At 48.0% G+C, this 20,952-nt stretch overlaps 1 protein-coding gene across 6 annotated transcripts in view; it reads right to left on the reverse strand.

Annotated features, from left to right (window-relative positions):
- Positions 1 to 20,952, reverse strand: part of ASXL2 (ASXL transcriptional regulator 2) — a 246,614-nt gene that overhangs the window by 35,026 nt on the left and 190,636 nt on the right. For all 6 annotated transcript variants that reach the window (XM_048846047.2, XM_048846048.2, XM_075126275.1 and 3 more), the window contains one exon: positions 16,856 to 16,971. In XM_048846047.2, the coding sequence (XP_048702004.2) occupies positions 16,856 to 16,971 (116 nt within the window). The remainder of the gene's footprint in view (positions 1 to 16,855; positions 16,972 to 20,952) is intronic.

The raw sequence follows: 20,952 nt of genomic DNA on the forward strand, positions 1-20,952 counted from the left end.
AAAAGGAGGAATGTTTATTCATTTAAAAAGAGGTTTTTTAAAATTCCATGTCAACACTGAGATCAGTGTTTGCTCTTGTAAAAGCTTGGATTTTACATCATCTACATGTTGGGCCCAATTGGAATTGACAGTGTCCCTTTAAAGCTACTTTCAAAAAATATACCACTCTAGTTAAAAAACAATTACCAAGGGAGTGAAAATGAGTTTTTCCCTAATGCTGCTGCTGATCCAGGCAGCAGCAAACAGGTGTTTCAATGCAACAGTGGAAAAACTCTGTAAATACCTCTAAAAAAATCCAGGTACATTTCTTCAAGGAGTTAAAAAAATTCCACCCTGCAAGCTGACTCGTGCATCTAGCATGTTTAGTGTATTCCAAACAGCGAGTTGAAAACAGCTTGCCCCAAAACTGTTTCCTGGAAAGATTATATTCTTTTTATTTCCTTTTGTTTTGCCCTCTCTCTCTTTCCCTCTCCTTGTGAGCTTACCCTTAAATGTTACCAGTCTGGATGCCCGGCAGTATGCTCCTGAGCGGCATGCATACCAGAGAGCAGATCTGAGAACACCATTGCTTTAAGTGGCTGCATACTATCACTTTCCTTTAGGGGGTGAGGAAGCGCTGTTGTGCTTCTCCCTCCAACTCCCCACAATTACAGCACTTAATATCTCATCTTCTCAGAGCTGCTCTCCAGGGACCCAGAGGGAGAGAGTCCCATATTCCTCGCACTTAGTCATCATGTGAGTGCATGTGTGTGTTTTTTTTTTTATTGTCTAAAGCATTTTATTGTTCTCTTTATTTATACAGTTAAAAACAGACAATACTAGACAAAATTGTGCAAAGAAAAAGGTACATCAAGCACGCAGTTAGCACAGAGTGTGAATACTAATGTCAGCAGCAGGGCTTGTGTAAGTTGCACCTGAGGATAATGGCCCCCAAGAGCTAGTCTGGCAAACTGGCATCAGCTAGGAATTGCACCTTCCTCACCATACCCCCTGCTTTCTCTGGCCACACCACCTATTTGAAGAAGAAGTGGGAGAAGGTGATGATAGTCATTACATTGACCTTTAACCACCTGAGGATTCCATGTCAGGGTAATCCTTGGGTAGCCAGTTAAACTGCCTTTATGGTGAACTGGTGGGAAAGTGACTGCATCAGAGCCAAGATCTGGCCCAAAGTGTCTTTGCTTTTTCTTTTTGGATCTGAGTGCAGTCTGTGATACCAGTGACATGGGGTGCTGGAGACACGCCCAAAGACATACATTTGCACTTGCATAGCTCCATTCTTCACACAGGAAGAACCAAGAGGGTAGCATTAAGTGATGAGTCATCTGATTTGGGGTTCTAGTGTGGTAGAGCACAGCAATCCATTCTCGCACCTCTCTTGTTCAATCTCACTGTCAATGAGGCTGACAGGACAGAGTGAGAGGTTCAAGCCGAAGGGCAACAATATGAGATTAGTATTCTGCTTTTATCAGACCTGGATGGTACAATTTCTGAGCCTTCCAAGAGTCATGCTGAGAGCTGGACTATGATAAGAGTAGGGTAGCATCTGGTCTCTTTGTTCCTTCCCAATGTCCACATAGCCACTCTGGTCAAGGGGACTTGATTTTCCCCATCTATGTTTGGCAAGAAAATTATGATTTTTCCAGTAAGGTGCAGAACCTCATCCTGGTTAGTCATGCTTGGATATTGGATTGCTGTAATTCTCTACCTGGGTCTATACCTGAAGATCAGTTGGAAACGTCAGGTGATACAACATGCAGCCATCTGCTTACTTAGCAGTACCATGTGCTGGTAGCATATTACACTGGTATTCCAGAAACTTTGCGGGATGCCAGTTTGAGGGTGTAGATCACAGAGTTAGGTTTGATCTGTAATGGTCTTTATGGCTTTGGTTCTGCACATCTCAGATCAACTCTCCCTGTTTCATGCAGCATCCCAACACTGGTGGTCAGCTGAGACACTCAAGCTTATGGTCTCTAGAATTATATATCAATAGGCTGGGACCGAGTGTCCTCAACTCTTGAATTTGCTTTCCTTCCCCTCCGGCACAGCGTCCTAATCTGTTGAGCACCATGTTGAAGAATGGTGTCCAGTCAGTTATGTGCAATACATTTTCCAGAACATGCTAGGAGAACTGAAATCAAATCACTGTATTGCTTTAAAAATAGGGAAGGGCCACGAGTGACACTAAGCCAAGAAGTGAAGTGATGGCTATGTTTTCTTGCATCACTGCACTCATAGCACTTTCCAAGCAGGAGCTAGGTATGAAAAAGTGAGCCCTTTGCTCCCCTCGTACCTCTAGAATATGCCTTTGGCCATCCTGCCTACTTGTTCTTGATTTAGTCGTAAGTGGAGCCCAGGATCTGGTCCTAGAGGTGAATATAGCTGAATCACTGGGTAATAGCGACCATAATATAATTCAATTTAACATCCTTGTGGGGGGAAAAACAACAAAGACCATTACAGTAGCATTTAACTTCAGAAAGGGGAACTACAACAAAAATGAGGAAGCTAGTTAAATGAAAATTAAAAAGGTACAATCACAAAAGTGAAATAACTGCAAGCTGCGTGGATAAAAACACAATAATAATGGCACAAATTAAATGTATACCCCACATTAAAAAACAGAGGAAAAGGACCAAAAAAGCTCCACCGTGACTAGGTGTCCAATAGCTACTAAACTTTTTGGTGAAAACTGAAAAAAATGAAACAAAAAAGTCATTTAGCATTTATGCCATTTCCGTATTTTCTGTTATTGTTTCCCCCCTGGCCCCCTCACTGAGGCCTAGCTAGTCCTTGGTCTTCCTCTTGCTTCTAATGTAGTTGTAGAATGTTTTCTTGTTACCCTTTATGTCTCTAGCTAGTTTAATCTCATTTTGTGCCTTGGCCTTGCTAATTTTATCCCTACAATGCTTGTGCTGTTTGTTGATATTCATCCTTTGTAATTTGACCCAGTTCCCACTTTTTGTGGAACCCTTTTTTGAGTTTCACATCATTGAAGATCCCCTGGTTAAGTCTGGGTGGGTCTCTTGCCACACGTGCTATCTTTCTTACACAGTTGGATAGTTTGCTCTTGTGCCCTTAACATCATCTTGTTGAAAAACTGTCAACTCTCTTGAACTGTTTTTCCCATTAGACTTGCTTCCCATGGGTTCTTATTTACCAACTCCCTGAGTTTGCTAAAGTCTGCCTTCTTGATATCCATTATCTTTACTGGGCTGGTTTCCCTCCTACCATTCCTTAGAATCATGAACGCCACCATTTCATGATCACTTTCACCCAAACTGCCTTCCACTTTCAAATTCTCAACCAGTTCCTCCCTATTTGTCAAAATCAAATCTAGAACAGCCTCTCCCCTAGTCGCTTTCTCTACCTTCTGAAATAAAAAATTGTCTCCAATACATTCCAAGAACTTTTGGATAATCTGTGCCCTGCTGTGCTATTTTCCCAAAAGATGTCTGGGTATCATAGAATCATAGAATATCAGGGCTGGAAGGGACCTCAGGAGGTCACCCAGTCCAACCTCCTGCTCAAGTTGAAGTCCCATTACCACCAAGTTCTGTGCTTTGAATAATTTTGTTAATTTCTTTTAAAATGCCTAATCTACCTCTTCTTCCTGGTTAGATGGACTATATAGTCCCCTACCATGACATCACGCTTGGTTTTGTTGGTTTTTTTGCCCCTTTAAGCCTTACCCAGAGACTTTCAACAAGTCTGTCTCCTATCTCCATCTCAACCTCAGTCCAAGTGTCTATATCTTTGATATATAAGGCAACACCTCCTCCCTTTTTTCCCCTGCCTGTCCTTCCTGAGCAAGCTGCACCCTTCTATACCAATATTCCAGTCATATGTATTATCCCACCAAGTCTCTGTGATGCCAACTATGTCATCTCTGCTCAGCTGTCCTTCTTCCCAGAACACCATCCCATGATCAAGGAAGCTGAAGCTCTCCTGGCAGCACTATTACCCAGCCAGGCATTCACGTCCAGGATGTGTCTGTCTCTGCCTGGGCCCCTACCCTTGATCGGAAGGATCGAAGAGAACATCACCTGTGCTCCCAGCTCCTTCCCCCTTAATCCCAGAGCCCTGGAGTCACTTCTGATCTGCTCAGGGTCAGACCTCGCAGTATCATTAGTGCCCACATGGATGAGTAGCATGGGGTAGTAGTCAGAGGGCTGGATGATCCTCAACAATCCCTCTGTAACGTCAAGGATATGGGCCCCTGGCAGGCAGCATGCCTCCCGGGATGCCATGTCAAGCCGGCAGATGGTTGCTTCCATTCCCCCTTAGAAGAGAATCACCAACCACCACTACCCCACGTTTCCTCCTGGGAGTGGGAGCTGCAGCCTGGCCATGTTAGAGCTGTGCGGGCAGCTGTGGGGAGCCGTGTGGAACCTCCACCTGCCTTGGGGGGGGGGCAGGGACATGAGCCAGGGGCTGTTTGGCCCACCCCGCACCATAGGCAGGTTGAGGTTCCGTGCGGCTCCCCACAGCTGCCCACACAGCTCTTACTGTGGCAGGGCTGCAGCTCCGAGGCCCTGCCCCTCGCCCAGAGCCAGCTCGGGGTAAGAGCCGTGTGGGCAGCTGTGGGGAGTCAGCACGGACCCTCCACCTCCATCGGCCCTGGGTGAGGAGCCCAAGAGTGGGGGAAAGGGGCCGCGTCTGCCATGGTGAAAAGTGGACCAGTTGGGGGGAAAGCAGGTACCTACGGGGAGGGAGTGTAGAGGGAGAGATTGGGTGGGGGTGTGGAAGCAGAGACCTGGACAGTGGGGGAAGCAGCAAAGAGCCAGAGGGGTGGGGCAGTGGTGGTGGGAAAGTGGTGGTAGACAAATTTAGACTGGAAATAAGGCACAGATTTTTATCAGTGAAAGTAATTAACCATTAGAACAATTTATCAAGGGTCGTGGTGGATTCTCCAGCACTGGCAATTCTTAGAATCAAGACTGCTCTCGGAGTTATAGTGGGGCAGCTCTACGGCCTGTGCTATAAAGGAGGTCAGCCTAGATCAAAGGTGGGCAAACTATGGCCCGCGGGCCACATCTGGCCTGCGAGACTGTCCTGCCCAGCCCTTGAGCTCCCAGCCAGGGAGGCTAGCCCTCCCTCCCCCGCTGTCCCCCGTCCCCCAGCGTGGCTGCGAGCTCCTGCTGGGCAGCGTGGCTGCGAGAGTCGCCGGCCTGCCCCGGTGCTCTAGACTGCGCGGCGGTGTGGCTGGCTCTGGGCGGCGCGGCTGCCAGTCCTGGTGCTCTGAGTGGCATTGTAAGGGGGCAGGGAGAGGGGGGTTGGATAAGGGGCAGGGGGTCCTGCGGCGGTTGGATATGGCAGAGGTTCTGGGGAGGGGGTGGTCGGGGGGCGGGGAACAGGGGGGTTGGATAAGGGGCAGAGGGTCCCAGGGGGCAGTCAGGGGACTGGGAGCAGGGGGGGTTGGATAGGCATGGGGAGTCCCAGGGGGCCTGTCAGGGGCTGGGGTGTGGATAGGGGTTGGGGCAGTCAGGGGACAGGGAGGGTTAGATAGGGGTTGGGGTCCCGGGGGGGCGGTTAGGGGTGGGGGGGTCCCGGGAGGGGGCGGCCAAAAGACAAGGAGCACAGGGGTTGGATGGGTCAGGGGTTCTGAGGGGGGCAGTTAGGGGGTGGGAATTGGGAGGGGGGGGATAGGGGGCAGGGGCCAGGCTGTTTGGGGAGGCACAGCCTTCCCTACCCGGCCCTCCATGCAGTTTCGGAACCCTGAGGCCAAAACGTTTGCCCACCCCTGGACTAGATGATCACAATGGTCCCTTCTGGCCGGGAAATCTATGGGCTGCTTATAACGAAGCCTGGGTTTATCAACTCATCTTCAGCAGATATTGACTCAGGAAGGAAGGAGGGAAGGAGGGAGGGAGGGAGAGTGTGTGTGTACAAAAGCAGCTCTGAGTGCAGGGAAAGGGGCTGAGTGTCACCCCCATCATCCCCATCTCTGGCCCCCCATACGTCTCCCCACTCTCTACATATCCCCCCCCCCCCCACAGCTGCAGACAGAAAAATCTCTCTGGCACCCCCTGCTGCTGCTGCTTACAGCTATCACAGGCAGCATCTTAATACAGCTCTCTCTCATGGGATGTACAGCTGGGCCTAAGAAGCAACAAGTGCATGACATGTATTCCACTTGGAGGGGCAGTGCTGTACCTTATGGCTGGAGCCCCTCCCCTAGCTACCTTGACCCTCCCTCAGTTCCTTTGTACCAAACACCCAGAAACGAGACTCCTATGCAGACGGGATGGAGGGTGGGTCATAGAATCATAGAATATCAGGGTTGGAAGGGACCCCAGAAGGTCATCTAGTCCAACCCCCTGCTCAAAGCAGGACCAATTCCCAGTTAAATCATCCCAGCCAGGGCTTTGTCAAGCCTGACCTTAAAAACCTCTAAGGAAGGAGATTCTACCACCTCCCTAGGCAACGCATTCCAGTGTTTCACCACCCTCTTAGTGAAAAAGTTTTTCCTAATATCCAATCTAAACCTCCCCCACTGCAACTTGAGACCATTACTCCTCGTTCTGGAATACACATCAGCATCACATCTTGAAGAACCACAGTTCCAGTAAGTATTGCTCGGGCATGTAGGAATGAAATCAGGAGGGCCAAATCTCACCTGGAGCTGCAGCTAGCGAGAGATGTTAAGAGTAACAAGAAGGGTTTCTTCAGGTATGTTGGCAACAAGAAGAAAGCCAAGGAAAGTGTGGGCCCCTTAATGAATGAGGGAGGCAACCTAGTGACAGAGGATGTGGAAAAAGCTAATGTACTCAATGCTTTTTTTGCCTCTGTCTTCACTAACAAGGTCAGCTCCCAGACTGCTGCGCTGGGCATCACAAAATGGGGAAGAGATGGCCAGCCCTCTGTGGAGATAGAGGTGGTTAGGGACTATTTAGAAAAGCTGGACATGCACAAGTCCATGGGGCCGGACGAGTTGCATCCGAGAGTGCTAAAGGAATTGGTGGCTGTGATTGCAGAGCCATTGGCCATTATCTTTGAAAACTCGTGGCGAACCGGGGAAGTCCCGGATGACTGGAAAAAGGCTAATGTAGTGCCAATCTTTAAAAAAGGGAAGAAGGAGGATCCTGGGAACTACAGGCCAGTCAGCCTCACCTCAGTCCCCGGAAAAATCATGGAGCAGGTCCTCAAAGAATCAATCCTGAAGCACTTACATGAGAGGAAAGTGATCAGGAATACTCAGCATGGATTCACCAAGGGAAGGTCATGCCTGACTAATCTAATTGCCTTCTATGATAAGATTACTGGTTCTGTGGATGAAGGGAAAGCAGTGGATGTATTGTTTCTTGACTTTAGCAAAGCTTTTGACACGGTCTCCCAAGTATTCTTGTCAGCAAGTTAAAGAAGTATGGGCTGGATGAATGCACTATAAGGTGGGTAGAAAGTTGGCTAGATTGTCGGGCTCAACGGGTAGTGATCAATGGCTCCATGTCTAGTTGGCAGCCGGTGTCAAGTGGAGTGCCCCAGGGGTCGGTCCTGTGGCCGGTTTTGTTCAATATCTTCATAAATGATCTGGAGGATGGTGTGGATTGCACTCTCAGCAAATTTGCGGATGATACTAAACTGGGAGGAGTGGTAGATACGCTGGAGGGGAGGGATAGGATACAGGGGGACCTAGACAAATTGGAGGATTGGGCCAAAAGAAATCTGATGAGGTTCAATAAGGATAAGTGCAGGGTCCTGCACTTAGGACGGAAGAACCCAATGCACAGCTACAGACTAGGGACCAAATGGCTAGGCAGCAGTTCTGCAGAAAAGGACCTAGGGGTGACAGTGCACGAGAAGCTGGATATGAGTTAGCAGTGTGCCCTTGTTGCCAAGAAGGCCAATGGCATTTTGGGATGTATAAGTAGGGGCATAGCGAGCAGATCGAGGGACGTGATCGTCCCCCTCTATTCGACATTGGTGAGGCCTCATCTGGAGTACTGTGTCCAGTTTTGGGCCCCACACTACAAGAAGGATGTGGATAAATTGGAAAGAGTCCAGCGAAGGGCAACAAAAATGATTAGGGGTCTGGAACACATGACTTATGAGGAGAGGCGGAGGGAACTGGGATTGTTTAGTCTGCAGAAGAGAAGAATGAGGGGGGATTTGATAGCTGCTTTCAACTACCTGAGAGGTGGTTCCAGAGAGGATGGTTCTAGACTATTCTCAGTGGTAGAAGAGGACAGGACAAGGAGTAATGGTCTCAAGTTGCAGTGGGGGAGGTTTAGGTTGGATATTAGGAAAAACTTTTTCACTAGGAGGGTGGTGAAACACTGGAATGCGTTACCTAGGGAGGTGGTAGAATCTCCTTCCTTAGAAGTTTTTAAGGTCAGGCTTGACAAAGCCTTGGCTGGGATGATTTAATTGGGGATGGGTCCTGCTTTGAGCAGGGGGTTGGACTAGATGACCTCCTGAGGTCCCTTCCAACCCTGATATTCTATGATTCTATGATTCTAAGTAAGTGTTGAGTAAATGTAGCTCCACTTAGGTGACTCACAAGCAGTACTCGCCCCAGGAGGTGGGGCTTGGAGTCTACCTCAACAGGGACTGCAGGACCGCTCTACCAAAGCCAGCATCCTCCCTGGAAGATGTGGATATGGCATAATGCTTTGTGAACACATGTATCACGCAGGGTCATAGCAGCTTTGCAAATGTCCAATATGGAAATGTCACTGAGGAATGCTATAGACGTTTCTTGCGCCCTCGTAAAATAAGCTCGTACCCAAGGAGGGTGTGTAGCCAAAGCTATTTCATATGCAGTTTTCATGCAGGATGCTATCCATTTGGAGACTGTCTGTGAAGAGACAGCTTGAACCTTCAGGCGATCTGTATATGACAAACAAGGTGAAGCTCAAAATGGGTTAGTCCTGTCCAGATAAGATGCTAGACATCACCTGACATAGAATTATAGAATATCAGGGTTGGAAGGGACCTCAGAAGGTCATCTAGTCCAACCCCCTGCTCAAAGCAGGACCAATTCCCAGTTAAATCATCCCAGCCAGGGCTTTGTCAAGCCTGACCTTAAAAACCTCTAAGGAAGGAGATTCTACCACCTCCCTAGGTAACGCATTCCAGTGTTTCACCACCCTCTTAGTGAAAAAGTTTTTCCTAATATCCAATCTAAACCTCCCCCACTGCAACTTGAGACCATTACTCCTCGTTCTGTCATCTGCTACCATTGAGAACAGTCTAGAGCCATCCTCTTTGGAACCCCCTTTCAGGTAGTTGAAAGCAGCTATCAAATCCCCCCTCATTCTTCTCTTCTGCAGGCTAAACAATCCCAGCTCCCTCAGCCTCTCCTCATAAGTCATGTGTTCCAGACCCCTAATCATTTTGGTTGCCCTTCGCTGGACTCTCTCCAATTTATCCACATCCTTCTTGAAGTGTGGGGCCCAAAACTGGACACAGTACTCCAGATGAGGCCTCACCAATGTCGAATAGAGGGGAACGATCACGTCCCTCGAGCTGCTCGCTATGCCCCTACCTATACATCCCAAAATGCCATTGGCCTTCTTGGCAACAAGGGCACACTGCTGACTCATATCCAGCTTCTCATCCACTGTCACCCCTAGGTCCTTTTCCGCAGAACTGCTGCCTAGCCATTCGGTCCCTAGTCTGTAGCTGTGCATTGGGTTCTTCCGTCCTAAGTGCAGGACCCTGCACTTATCCTTATTGAACCTCATCAGATTTCTTTTGGCCCAATCCTCCAATTTGTCTAGGTTTTTCTGTATCCTATCCCTCCCCTCCAGCGTATCTACCACTCCTCCCAGTTTAGTATCATCCGCAAATTTGCTGAGAGTGCAATCCACACCATCCTCCAGATCATTTATGAAGATATTGAACAAAACCGGCCCCAGGACCGACCCTTGGGGTACTCCACTTGATACCGGCTGCCAACTAGACATGGAGCCATTGATCACTACCCGTTGAGCCCGACAATCTAGCCAGCTTTCTACCCACCTTGTAGTGCATTCATCCAGCCCATACTTCCTTAACTTGCTGACAAGAATACTGTGGGAGACCGTGTCAAAAGCTTTGCTAAAGTCAAGAAACAATACATCCACTGCTTTCCCTTCATCCACAGAACCAGTAATCTCATCATAAAAGGCGATTAGATTAGTCAGGCATGACCTTCCCTTGGTGAATCCATGCTGGCTGTTCCTGATCACTCTCCTCTCATACAAGTGCTTCAGGATTGATTCTTTGAGGACCTGCTCCATGATTTTTCCAGGGACTGAAGTGAGGCTGACTGGCCTGTAGTTCCCAGGATCCTCCTTCTTCCCTTTTTTAAAGATTGGCACTACATTAGCCTTTTTCCAGTCATCCGGGACTTCCCCGGTTCGCCACGAGTTTTCAAAGATAATGGCCAATGGCTCTGCAATCACAGCCGCCAATTCCTTCAGCACTCTCGGATGCAACTCGTCCGGCCCCATGGACTTGTGCACGTCCAGCTTTTCTAAATAGTCCCTAACCACCTCTATCTCCACAGAGGGCTGGCCATCTCTTCCCCATTTTGTGATGCCCAGCGTAGCAGTCTGGGAGCTGACCTTGTTAGTGAAAACAGAGGCAAAAACAGAGGCATCTAAGGTACGGAGACACTGCTCCTCTGGAGAGGAATGTGACTTAAGAAAGAACACTGGTAAACATACTGCCTGGTTCAAATGAAACTGAGAACCCACTTTAGACAAAAATTTTGGATGCAGTCATAAGGTCACATTGTCTTTGGAGAAGTGTGTATAAGGAGGTTCTGCCATCAGAGCCTGCAACTCACACACTCTCCTTGGTGATGTTATCGCTACCAGGAATGCAGTTTTCTGACACAAAAGTGGAAAGGGACAAGATGCCAGGGGCTCAACGATAGGACCATTAAGGCCTCTAGGACTGAGTTAAGGTCCCACAGAGGAACCGACCAGAGGATGTAAACCTGAATCTTGCTACTATGATATTGGAGAAGACCGATTTTCCCTGAACGGGGGAGGGAGGAGGTGAAATGCTGATATCACTGCCAGATGCAGTTTCACTGAACTAAATGCAAGCCCCAATGACTGAAGGTGCAGCAGGTAGTGCAAAACGTCCTGGATAGAGGCCAGCATTGATTGGATTCCACAGCTAATGATCACCCCAAAAATGGCTTCCATGTCACTCAACAGGCCATCCTCGTGGAGGGCTTTCTACTGTTAAGGAAAACTTATTGGAGAAACACTGCTCTTCCTCATTCAGCCAAACAGCAGCCACTACGTGAGATGCTGGAAGCTGAGTGCAGGCTGCAAGGTGAGGCCTTGGTTCTGAGGGAGTTGGGATGGGGAGGAAGCAGTATGGGAGGCTGACTAGACAGTACAAGAAGGTCAGAGAACCAGCACTGTCTTGGCCAGGGCAAAGAGAATGAATTTGGCCCGACTCGCCTTGAGCCTGAGGATGACCTGAAGGATGACTGGGATCAGGGGAAAGGTGTAGAGGAGAGCTGACTGCTAGCTGAGGTGGAAAGCCCTGGACAGGCAGCCTGAACTGAGGCCGCCTGGAGAGCCAAACAGACAACATTTTCTGTTGTCCCTTGTAGAAAACAGGTTGATCATCGGGATGCCCCAAGCTATGAAGATGACGGGGAACACTTGTCTTTAGAGACTACTTGCAACTCAGGAAAATACTGGCTGAGATGGTCTGCAAGATGATTCTGAACCCTGAGTAAACGAATGGCTATTGGAGTAATGTTCTCCTTGATGCAGAACTGCCACAGCTTGATCGCCTCTAGGCAGAGCAACCTGGACCGTGTTTCCCCCTTGTTTGTACACTGTGACAAAGTTCCTCCTCTGCCTTGGTGGGTCCTGCGCTTATTAGCGGATTTTCTCGCCTCAGAGGTTCATGGCAGTCCTCAGTTTGGCCACTTTCGTGGCTCAAATCTGCCGTTCACTCAGTTAGCCTCATCACTGGCCAGCATGGGGAAAGGAAGAAGAACAATCCCCACAGTCTCTGCTGATCCACCTAGTGGATCAGGGAACAGGCCAGAGACCTTCCCCTCGGGTGGAACCCACAGTCCAGTTCAACTCCTCCAGTATCAAGTAGGGAGTTGGAGGGATGGGGGGAACCCAGGCCTGCCCTCTACTCCGGGTTCCAGCCCAGGGCCCTGTGGATTGCAGCTGTCTACAGTGGCTCCTGGAACAGCTGTGCGACAGCTACGACTCCCTGGGCTACTTCTCCATGGCCTCCTCCCAACACCTTCTTTATTCTCACCACAGGACCTTCCTCCTGATGTCTGATGCTGCTTGTACTTCTCAGTCTTCCCCAGTAGTATGCCTTCTCACACTCAGCTTCTTGCACCTCTTGCTCCCAGCTCCTCGCACGCACCACAAACTGAAGTGAGCTCCTTTTTAAACCCAGGTGCCCTGATTAGCCTGCCTTAATTGATTCTAGCAGCTTCTTGATGGGCTGCAGGTGTTCTAATCAGCCTGTCTGCCTTAATTGTTTCCAGAAAGTTCCTGATTGTTCTGGAAACTTCCCTGTTACCTTACCCAGGGAAAAGGGACCTACTTAACCTGGGGCTAATACATCTGCCTTCTATCACTCTCCTGTAACCATCTGGCCCGACCCTGTCACAACACATACTACATCACGGTGATATTGTCAGTTGGTATGTGAACTACTGAGACTCTGATGCTGTCCCAAAAAGCAGGACATGCATTAGAGATGGCCTGAAATTCCAGCACATTTATATGGAGTGAGGCCTCCTGCTCTGACCACAGTCTCTGAGCTTTCAGTGACCCCTGGTGTGCCCTCCAACACATCAGGGAGGCGTTGGTAACAATCAACTTGGTTGGTGAGGTCTGGACAAAGGGAACGCCTTGTCAAATGTTCTCTGGACATATCCACCACTGCCAGGAGTCCAGGATCAGTGGAGGAAAACAAACATATCTGTCTAGAGAGCGAAGAATAGGACGGTAACCATCCAGAGCCACATTTCAAGGAGGTAAGGCACAATGTTGCGAACTGGACCACCTGCATGCAAGCGGACATGTGGCTGAAGAGCCTCAGATATGTCCAAACTGTCATGGAAGGCTGACACAGTAGACAGAGGCAAATGGTTGGTCGTCAGAAATCCTTTCGACGTCATGGAATCTAACAGGGCCCCAGTGAACTTGATTTTTTGAGCGAGAGCCAAGGTTGACTTACCAGTGTTTAGAATGAGACCCAGACAGTTGAGAAAGCACACTGTGGTGACGATGTGAGCAAGAACTTCCTCTCTGGATCTGCCCTTCAGTAACCAGTCATCCAGATATGGGAAGATGTGAATTTCCTTCTTTGTGAGATATGTCATAACAATGACCACATGTTTGTTAAAAACGGTGGGGGGGGGGGGGGAAGAGAGAGAGAACACGAACCGGGGGCAGAAAAGAGGCTGAATGGAAGCACTGTGCACTGCAAATGGCGTTTCACCACAATGAACTGAAGGAACTTTCTGTGGCTTGGCAGAATCACCACATGAAAGTAGGCGTCGTGAAGGTCCAGAGCAGCAAACCAGTCATTCTGAGACAACGCAGGGAGAATAGTTGACAGTGACATTTGGAACTTCATATACGTTATATATTTGTTGAGGCCAAGAAGGTTAAGGATGGGTTGTATGCCTTCCTTGGATTTGGGTACCAGAAAGTATCAGGAGTAGAAGCTGAAACCCTGCTGTTCCAGCAGAAACTCTTTCACCCCTCCCAAAGCCAGCAGAGAGCAGACCTGCTCTAGGAGCAGTATCTTGTGAGAGGGGTCCCTGAAGAGGGATGAGGAGGAGGTGTGGAGAGGAATTGGATGGCATAATCCAATCCGATGACGTTTAGGATCCAGCTGTCGGTGGTGATTGATCCCCAAGCATTGTGAAAGCAGCCAGGCAGTCCCCAAAGGGGGAGATGAGGAGAGAGAAGCAACGACTGGAACAGTGCTCTGGACCAAAGAGTGAAAATAGTTGCTTGGAGGACTTTGCGGGAGGGTGGCTGGACTGGCTGAAACCCAAGCCCGATCGTTTTCTTTGTGAGGGCTATCCCTCTTTCTAGGGTAGTCCTGTTGCCTCAGAGGAGAGAACGGCTGGCCAAACATGCACTGCTGATGCTGAAGACTGCAGTAGCGCTTCTGCTCTGCTGGTGTGTATGCCCCCAAGGACCGCAAGGTAGCACTGGAGTAATCAGGTTTGTTTGCTCCTCTAAAGAGCCAAAATGCACAACTTGTCACTTTAACTGGAGTTAACAATCACTTTGATTCAACACAGCACTGGTTTGGTTTAGATTAAAAGTAAAACAAGTTTATTAACAAAAGGAGATACGAAGTAAGAATACAGTTACAAAGGGTTAAACACAAACAAAAGTAAAACTATGTTTTCTAGTGACTAAGACTGAACAAAACCTACAGTCTTGGTTCAAGGTAAGATTTTTACCACTTTCTTTCAGCAAGATGGCTGACCACTCCTTAGTCATGCTCTCCCACAAAGTCCAAAGTACTTTGTTCCTGTGTTTTCTTAGGTGAAAGATAACTTGGGGTTCCTTGGCCCCTCTCTTTTATAGTCCAGTGAACCTTTGAAATGGATTCTTCTGAAGGTTACCACGTGACGGGCTCCACTCACCACACAAGTGCCTCCTCCTGGCTAGGTATTGCATAGCAGCTTCCTTCCCATATGGCATACCCTGCCAATGGTCACTTCATCGCTACTGTGGTCTCTCTTCCTGTAATTCATAGTGCTCTCTCTTTGCAACTCACTCCTCCAGCTAGGTCATTATATAGTCCTCCCTTCCGGGATATCAAAGTCTTGTTGGACCACCTGTCCAGATGGCACCTCCAACAGTCCTATACTATTTGCCAGTGCTGGTACGGGAATCCAGGCCCTCTCTCTCATTCTCCTGCAAGGTTTCCCCCTTCCCACCTCTGTGCAAAAGAGTGGCTGTGGACTCTCTCTCTGTAGCCCTCTGCTGTTACAAAGGTCCTCTCCTCTCTTTATATTCCTTACCGTAGCTAGGTTTCATCCACAACTAGTGCTCATAAATCCCTTGGCCTCCCTTCAGATGCAACTGTAAAGGTTAATTGGCCCCTTCAGGGCTAGTATGGGATGAACACCCCATTACACCTCCCAAAGCAAAGTTCATTCATGCTGTGAGGAAGAAGACATGGAGTCTGGTGGGGAAGTCAAGTTACATGCTGGTTGCTTCCCTGCTGGTGTTTGGTAAAATGCAAATTTAACTGTTCCTGCACCCTTCAATACAAATGAATGGCCACGTGACATATGATTGCCAATCGACTCCAATGACACCTGGCTGGAGGCATCGGCTTGTCCTTTGTCTGGAAGGAACCCGCACACACCTTACGGGGAACAAGTGATAACAACTCTCCATCAGTAGTTCTCAAACTTCATTGCACCAGGACCCCGATCTGATAACAAATTACGCCATGACCCCAGGAGCGGGGACCGAAGCCTGAGCCTGCCCAAGCCCCGCTGCCCCAGGTGGGGGTCAAAAGACAAAGCCCAAGCCCTGCCAAACCAAGCAGCCCCAAGCCCTGCCAAACCAAGGCTTGGGCTTTGGCCCTGGACAGTGGGGCTCTGACTTTGACTTGGGCTTCGGCCCTGGGCCCCTTCAAGTCTAAAGCCAGCCCTGGAAACCCCATTAAAATGGGGTTGTGACCCACTACGGGGTCCTGACCCACAGTTTAGGAACCGCTGCTCTACATGCACGACAGAGTCATTCTCAAGCAGTGGAAGTAACCCGTTCCCTCTCACACACAGTGCCATAGCCAGGGCTGGCCTTCGGGAAAATGGCACCCCAGGCAAGCTTTCTTTGGCACCCTTTAAGTACTGCTCCCCAAGCAGCTGCTCAGCAGACAGAGTGGCAGCTGGTGGAGCAGTGGTGGCACGGCAGGTATCGCTGCCGGGAGGGCAGAGAGGGGATGCATGTGAGGAGTTAGCTCCTGCCCCGCAGCCCCCTTATCGCCTCCTGGGTGGGCACAGTCTTTCTGCAGCCTCTTGACCATGACGCCCTGGGCAGTCGCCTATGTTGCCCACCCATAAGGTCAGCCCTGGCCACAGTAGGAGCCCAATGCCAAGATTGTGCCTCACCCTCACAAACACACGCAGGAACTATGGAATTCCTTGTAGGTGAAAATATGCACAGAATAAGCAGGGGAAATTTGTGCACGCAACACAATAAGGATGTGAAGAATATCAAAATGCTACAAACCCTCAGAGCTGCCATTTATACAGAGCTTCTCTAAAAGGGATGTGGAGCATATTGTGGAAAACTGAGGGCAATCATGAAAACAGATTAAGTGTAAAGTAAATATGTCTCCGCCTCCCACAAATGAAAAATAATTTCAGCCAGCTATTTTATAGTGTGATAAAGACTGACAAATGATTTTGAAGAACTTCCAGCAAAGAGCCCCCCCCAGTGAAACTACTTACTGTGAAGTAGAAGGAAAGGTCCTGAATTGTGTCCCTGCAGACTGGAGTTTCACTTAGGGTATGTCTTCACTACCCACTGTATTGGCGGGCAGCGATCGATCCAGCAGGGATCGATTTATCGCGTGTAGTGTAGATGCGATAAGTCGATCCCCAAGTGCTCTCCCGTCGACTCCTATACTCCAGTGCCGTGAGAGGCGCAGGCAGAATCAACGGGGGAGCGGCAGCAGTCAATTCACCGCGGTGGAGACACCACGGTAAGTCGATCTAAGTACGTCGACTTCAGCTACGTTATTCATGTAGCTGAAGTTGCGTAACTTAGATCGATTCCCCCCCCCAGTGAAGACCCAGGGCTTAGAAAGTTAGTTGGAGGAATAAAGTGACTTCACTTTTAGGCGCTCAGAACTAGATCACACAGACTATCCCACTTACCTGTTTGAGTGCCTTCTTGCTGTGCTTCTGGGATGGCGAGATGACTTTACCCGCTGGGATGGAAGGAGATGGGCAGCCTGATGGCGGGGAGCATGTCTGTGACAGTCTAGACGGTACTAGGGAAATAAAAAGAGAAAAACAGTTTCGAAAGAATTATATAGGCTGTGCGGAAAACAATCCACCCCTTACATGCCCCCCGGGCATCAGTCACTCTTTCCCATGCTCAGAGACCAACCCCAGCATCGTCACCCACTGGGTCTGCGAAAGCTGCACATCTAGGAAATGTTACTTTTTATCTGGGGGATTGTTTTAAGTTTATTTATCCAGGGAAGTGCAGGGCAGCAATTGTCAAACTGGCAGCTGATTATCACTGAAGAGGTTCCTGCTTTTTTACTCCATCTCTCCAACCGACGCAGCAAAGACACTTAGAGGGTGAGTGACCAGGGTAGCCTACCAAGTCAGAGTCTGGCTGGCATTAGAACCACCGCCTCCCTTCCTCCCAGATTCTTGGCTCTGAACACTAGACTACATGTACAGCCTCAGTTAACTGCCTCTTTTCACCCTTGACATTGTGGTTAATGCTACAAACATATCAGTCCTCACACCTCAGAGTTTTGTGACTGATACTTCTGGCTTCCCCTCACTACCCGCTGGCCCAGTTCTACTCTTGGTTAAGTCAATGGAGGGGTGGCAACTGACTTTAATGAGAGCAGGATCAAGCCCTTTCTGATGGGCCCCTGTGCTGGGCCCGAGAGTACCTCCGCTGCCCATCTCTTATTCAGTTATTTGTGCTCTAATCCCACAGAACCTGGACTGCTCTCATGACCACAAGCTGGCAGTTTGGCATAGCTCAAACTCTATGCTGGGTTAGCTGATTCACAACTGAAAGGAAAGTGGTGGGTACTGACCAGTATAATTGATGTCTTAGTCTGGTCAAACTGGCACAGTAGCCCACAAATGACTGGGAACCACTGTCTTAAAAACACCTGTCTTACAATCATATTGTACGACATCATATGATTGTATAAACTCTGCACCACCACCGAGTTAAGAGGGGGAGCATTGATGACTAAATGGAAATTAAAGCAGGGAAAGAAGAACATGATTCTACCCCCTCTCCCGCGCCCTAAGAAGATACACAGCCCTGGAGAGAAAAGAAGAAGCCTTTACCGTAACCCTCTCAGGCCACCTCTACACTACGGGCACTCTAGTGGTACAGGTACAGCGCCGCAGGTACGGCACAGTAGTGCTGAAGTGTCGATGCCTTCTACAGGAACGGAAGAGGGGTTTTCATAACACTAGGAATTCCACCTCCCCACATGAAACACGGCCTCAATCTCCAGGTCATTTAGACTTTGCAAGGGGTCTCACTGCAACAAAAAAAACAGGATGGGGACAATTTCCAGAGACCTAAATCACTGCTGATCATGTGATTTGCATACGCCTGCTTGGGCCAAGATACTCAAAGCAATCGCCATGAGAGAAAAGTCAAAGTCATTTACAGGGTTGACAGCCACCCGTATTGCCCACCATGCTGCTCTGTGCCCACTTTCATTCATTCCTGCTCAGAATTTTGCCTCTGAGCAGGAATGAATATTGGTGCCCATCACTGGATTGGTGTGAGAAAGCCATCAGGAGCTAAGGAGCACTTCAGTCATATAGACACATCTGTTCAGGACATGGGTAACACAATGATAAATGAATCTAATAAAGGGTGGGGTGCAAAATACAACAGGCGCAGAACAAGGACAAGAAAAAACCACCAGAAAACTTTTGTGAAATCAGCAGGGTGTCAGATTAAAGAGATAAATAAAAACAGTCAACTGGTCAAAAATAAAAACTATCAATGTCTGCCTGCAAATATGAAACCCTTAAAGCAAAAAATACATGAACTAGAATGCCTTGCAATGAACAAGGATTTTGATAGAATAGGCATTACAGAAACATGGTGGAATGACCAAAATAAATCGACAGGATACTGTAATACCTGGCTAAGAATTACACCAGAAAAACAAAGAGGTGGGGCAGTAGTGCTGGAGCTAACGGATTCTAGCAAGATCAAGATTCAAGTGAAGAGGGCCACACAGCTGACTCTGGATGGGTAGGAATCCCAAGCGGTAAGAATGTAAATAAATGAGAAGAGCTGTGCTACCAGTCAAGAAAAATGGACTGAGACCAAAAGAGGCAACACAAATCTAACAACGATAATCATGGAGGACTTCAGCTACTCACCTATAAACTGATCAAATGGAAACAATGGGACAAAGTTCAGAGAAACAATATGATTGCTCCTTGGTCCTGCTAGTTCTAGAGCACACACGAGGACAAGTTAAACTCTGTTTAGTCTTAAGTAACGTGCATGAGTTAATTCAGGAAGTAACAGTAGCAGAGCACTAATTAATAGTGACAATAATAGAATTAGGTTCAACATCCTAGGGGGAGGGCAAGGGACCAAAAACTGTGTGACAAAAACTTTAGAAAGAGATTTCAATAAAGTGAGATGGCTGATCAAAAAGTCCCTAACAGCAAAAATAAAACAAGTACAATTCGTAGATGCGGTATAGATGTTACTTAAGAAAACAATAACAGATTCTCAGAAGGCATGCATAATAAAGAGATAAGGTACTATGACAGATTGCAGTAACAGAAGAACAAATTTATATGTGAAGGTTGTGGAACAAATTGCTAATTTAAATGCAGTAAGTCATCAGGCCCAGGTTGTATACATCCAAGAGTTCTGAAGGAGCTCAAGCAAGAAGTGGCTGAAGTGCAAGCAGAAATATGCAGCCTCTTATTAAAAACAAACGAGGACTTGTGGCACCTTAGAGACTAACAAATTTATTTGAGCATCAACTGTCATGAGCTACAGCTCACTTCATCGGATGCATTCAGTGGAAAATACAGTGGGGAGATTTATGTACATAGAGAACATGAAACAATGCGTGTTACCATACACACTGTAATGAGAGTGATCACTTAAGGTGAGCTATTACCAGCAGGAGAGCGGGGGCGGGGGGGGGGGGGCGGCTAGTAGGGGAAGGAACCTTTTGTAGGCACAATCAAAGTGGGCCATTTCCAGAAGTTGACAAGAACGTCTGAAGAACAGTGGGGGGTGGAATAAACAAGGGGAAATAGTTTTACTTTGTGTAATGACCCATCCACTCTCAGTCTTTATTCAAGCCTAAGTTAATTGTATCGAGTTTGCAAATTAATTCCAATTCAGCAGTCTGTTTTTGAAGTTTTTTTGTTGAAGAATTGCAACTTTTAGGTCTGTAATCGAGTGACCAAAGAGATTGAAGTGTTCTCCGACCGGTTTTTGAATGTTATAATTCTTGACGTCTGATTTATGTCCATTTATTCTTTTACGTAGAGACTGTCCAGTTTGACCAATGTACACAGCAGAGGGGCATAGCTGGCACGTATATATCACATTGGTAGAACGAGCCTCTGATAGCGTGGCTGATGTGATTAGGCCCTATGATGGTGGCCCCTGAATAGATATGTGGACACAGTTGGCATCGGGCTTTGTTGCAAGGATAAGTTCCTGGGTTAGTGTTTTTGTTGTGTGGTGTGTGGTTGCTGGAGAGTATTTGCTTCAGGTTGGGGGGCTGTCTGTAAGCGAGGACTGGCCTGTCTCCCAAGATCCGTGAGAGTGATGGGTCGTCCTTCAGGATAGGTTGTAGATCCTTGATGATGCGTTGGAGAGGTTTTAGTTGGGGGCTGAAGGTGACGGCTTCTGTTCTGTTATTTTCTTTGTTGGCATGACCTGTAGTAGGTGACTTCTGGGGACTCTTCTGGCTCTGTCCATCTGTTTCTTCACTTCAGAAGACTGAAAGGTTGCAGTTGTAGTAACTATATTTTTAAAGAGCTCTAAGAGTGATCCAGGGAATTACAGACCGGTTAGCCTTACATCTGTACCTCTCCAGCTGGTTGCAATGATAATTAAAAATAATATAACAAAACATCTGGAAGATAATAATATGATAGGGTCTAACCAGCACGGTTTCTGCAAAGGAAAATCATGTCTCACTAGCCTATTAGAATTATTTGAGCATGTCAGTAAAGTAGTAGATAAAGGAGAACTGGTTGACAGTTTG

The sequence above is a fragment of the Caretta caretta genome, chromosome 3 (genome assembly GCF_965140235.1).
Source record: "Caretta caretta isolate rCarCar2 chromosome 3, rCarCar1.hap1, whole genome shotgun sequence".
In the NCBI taxonomy this organism is placed as follows: Eukaryota; Metazoa; Chordata; order Testudines; family Cheloniidae; genus Caretta; species Caretta caretta.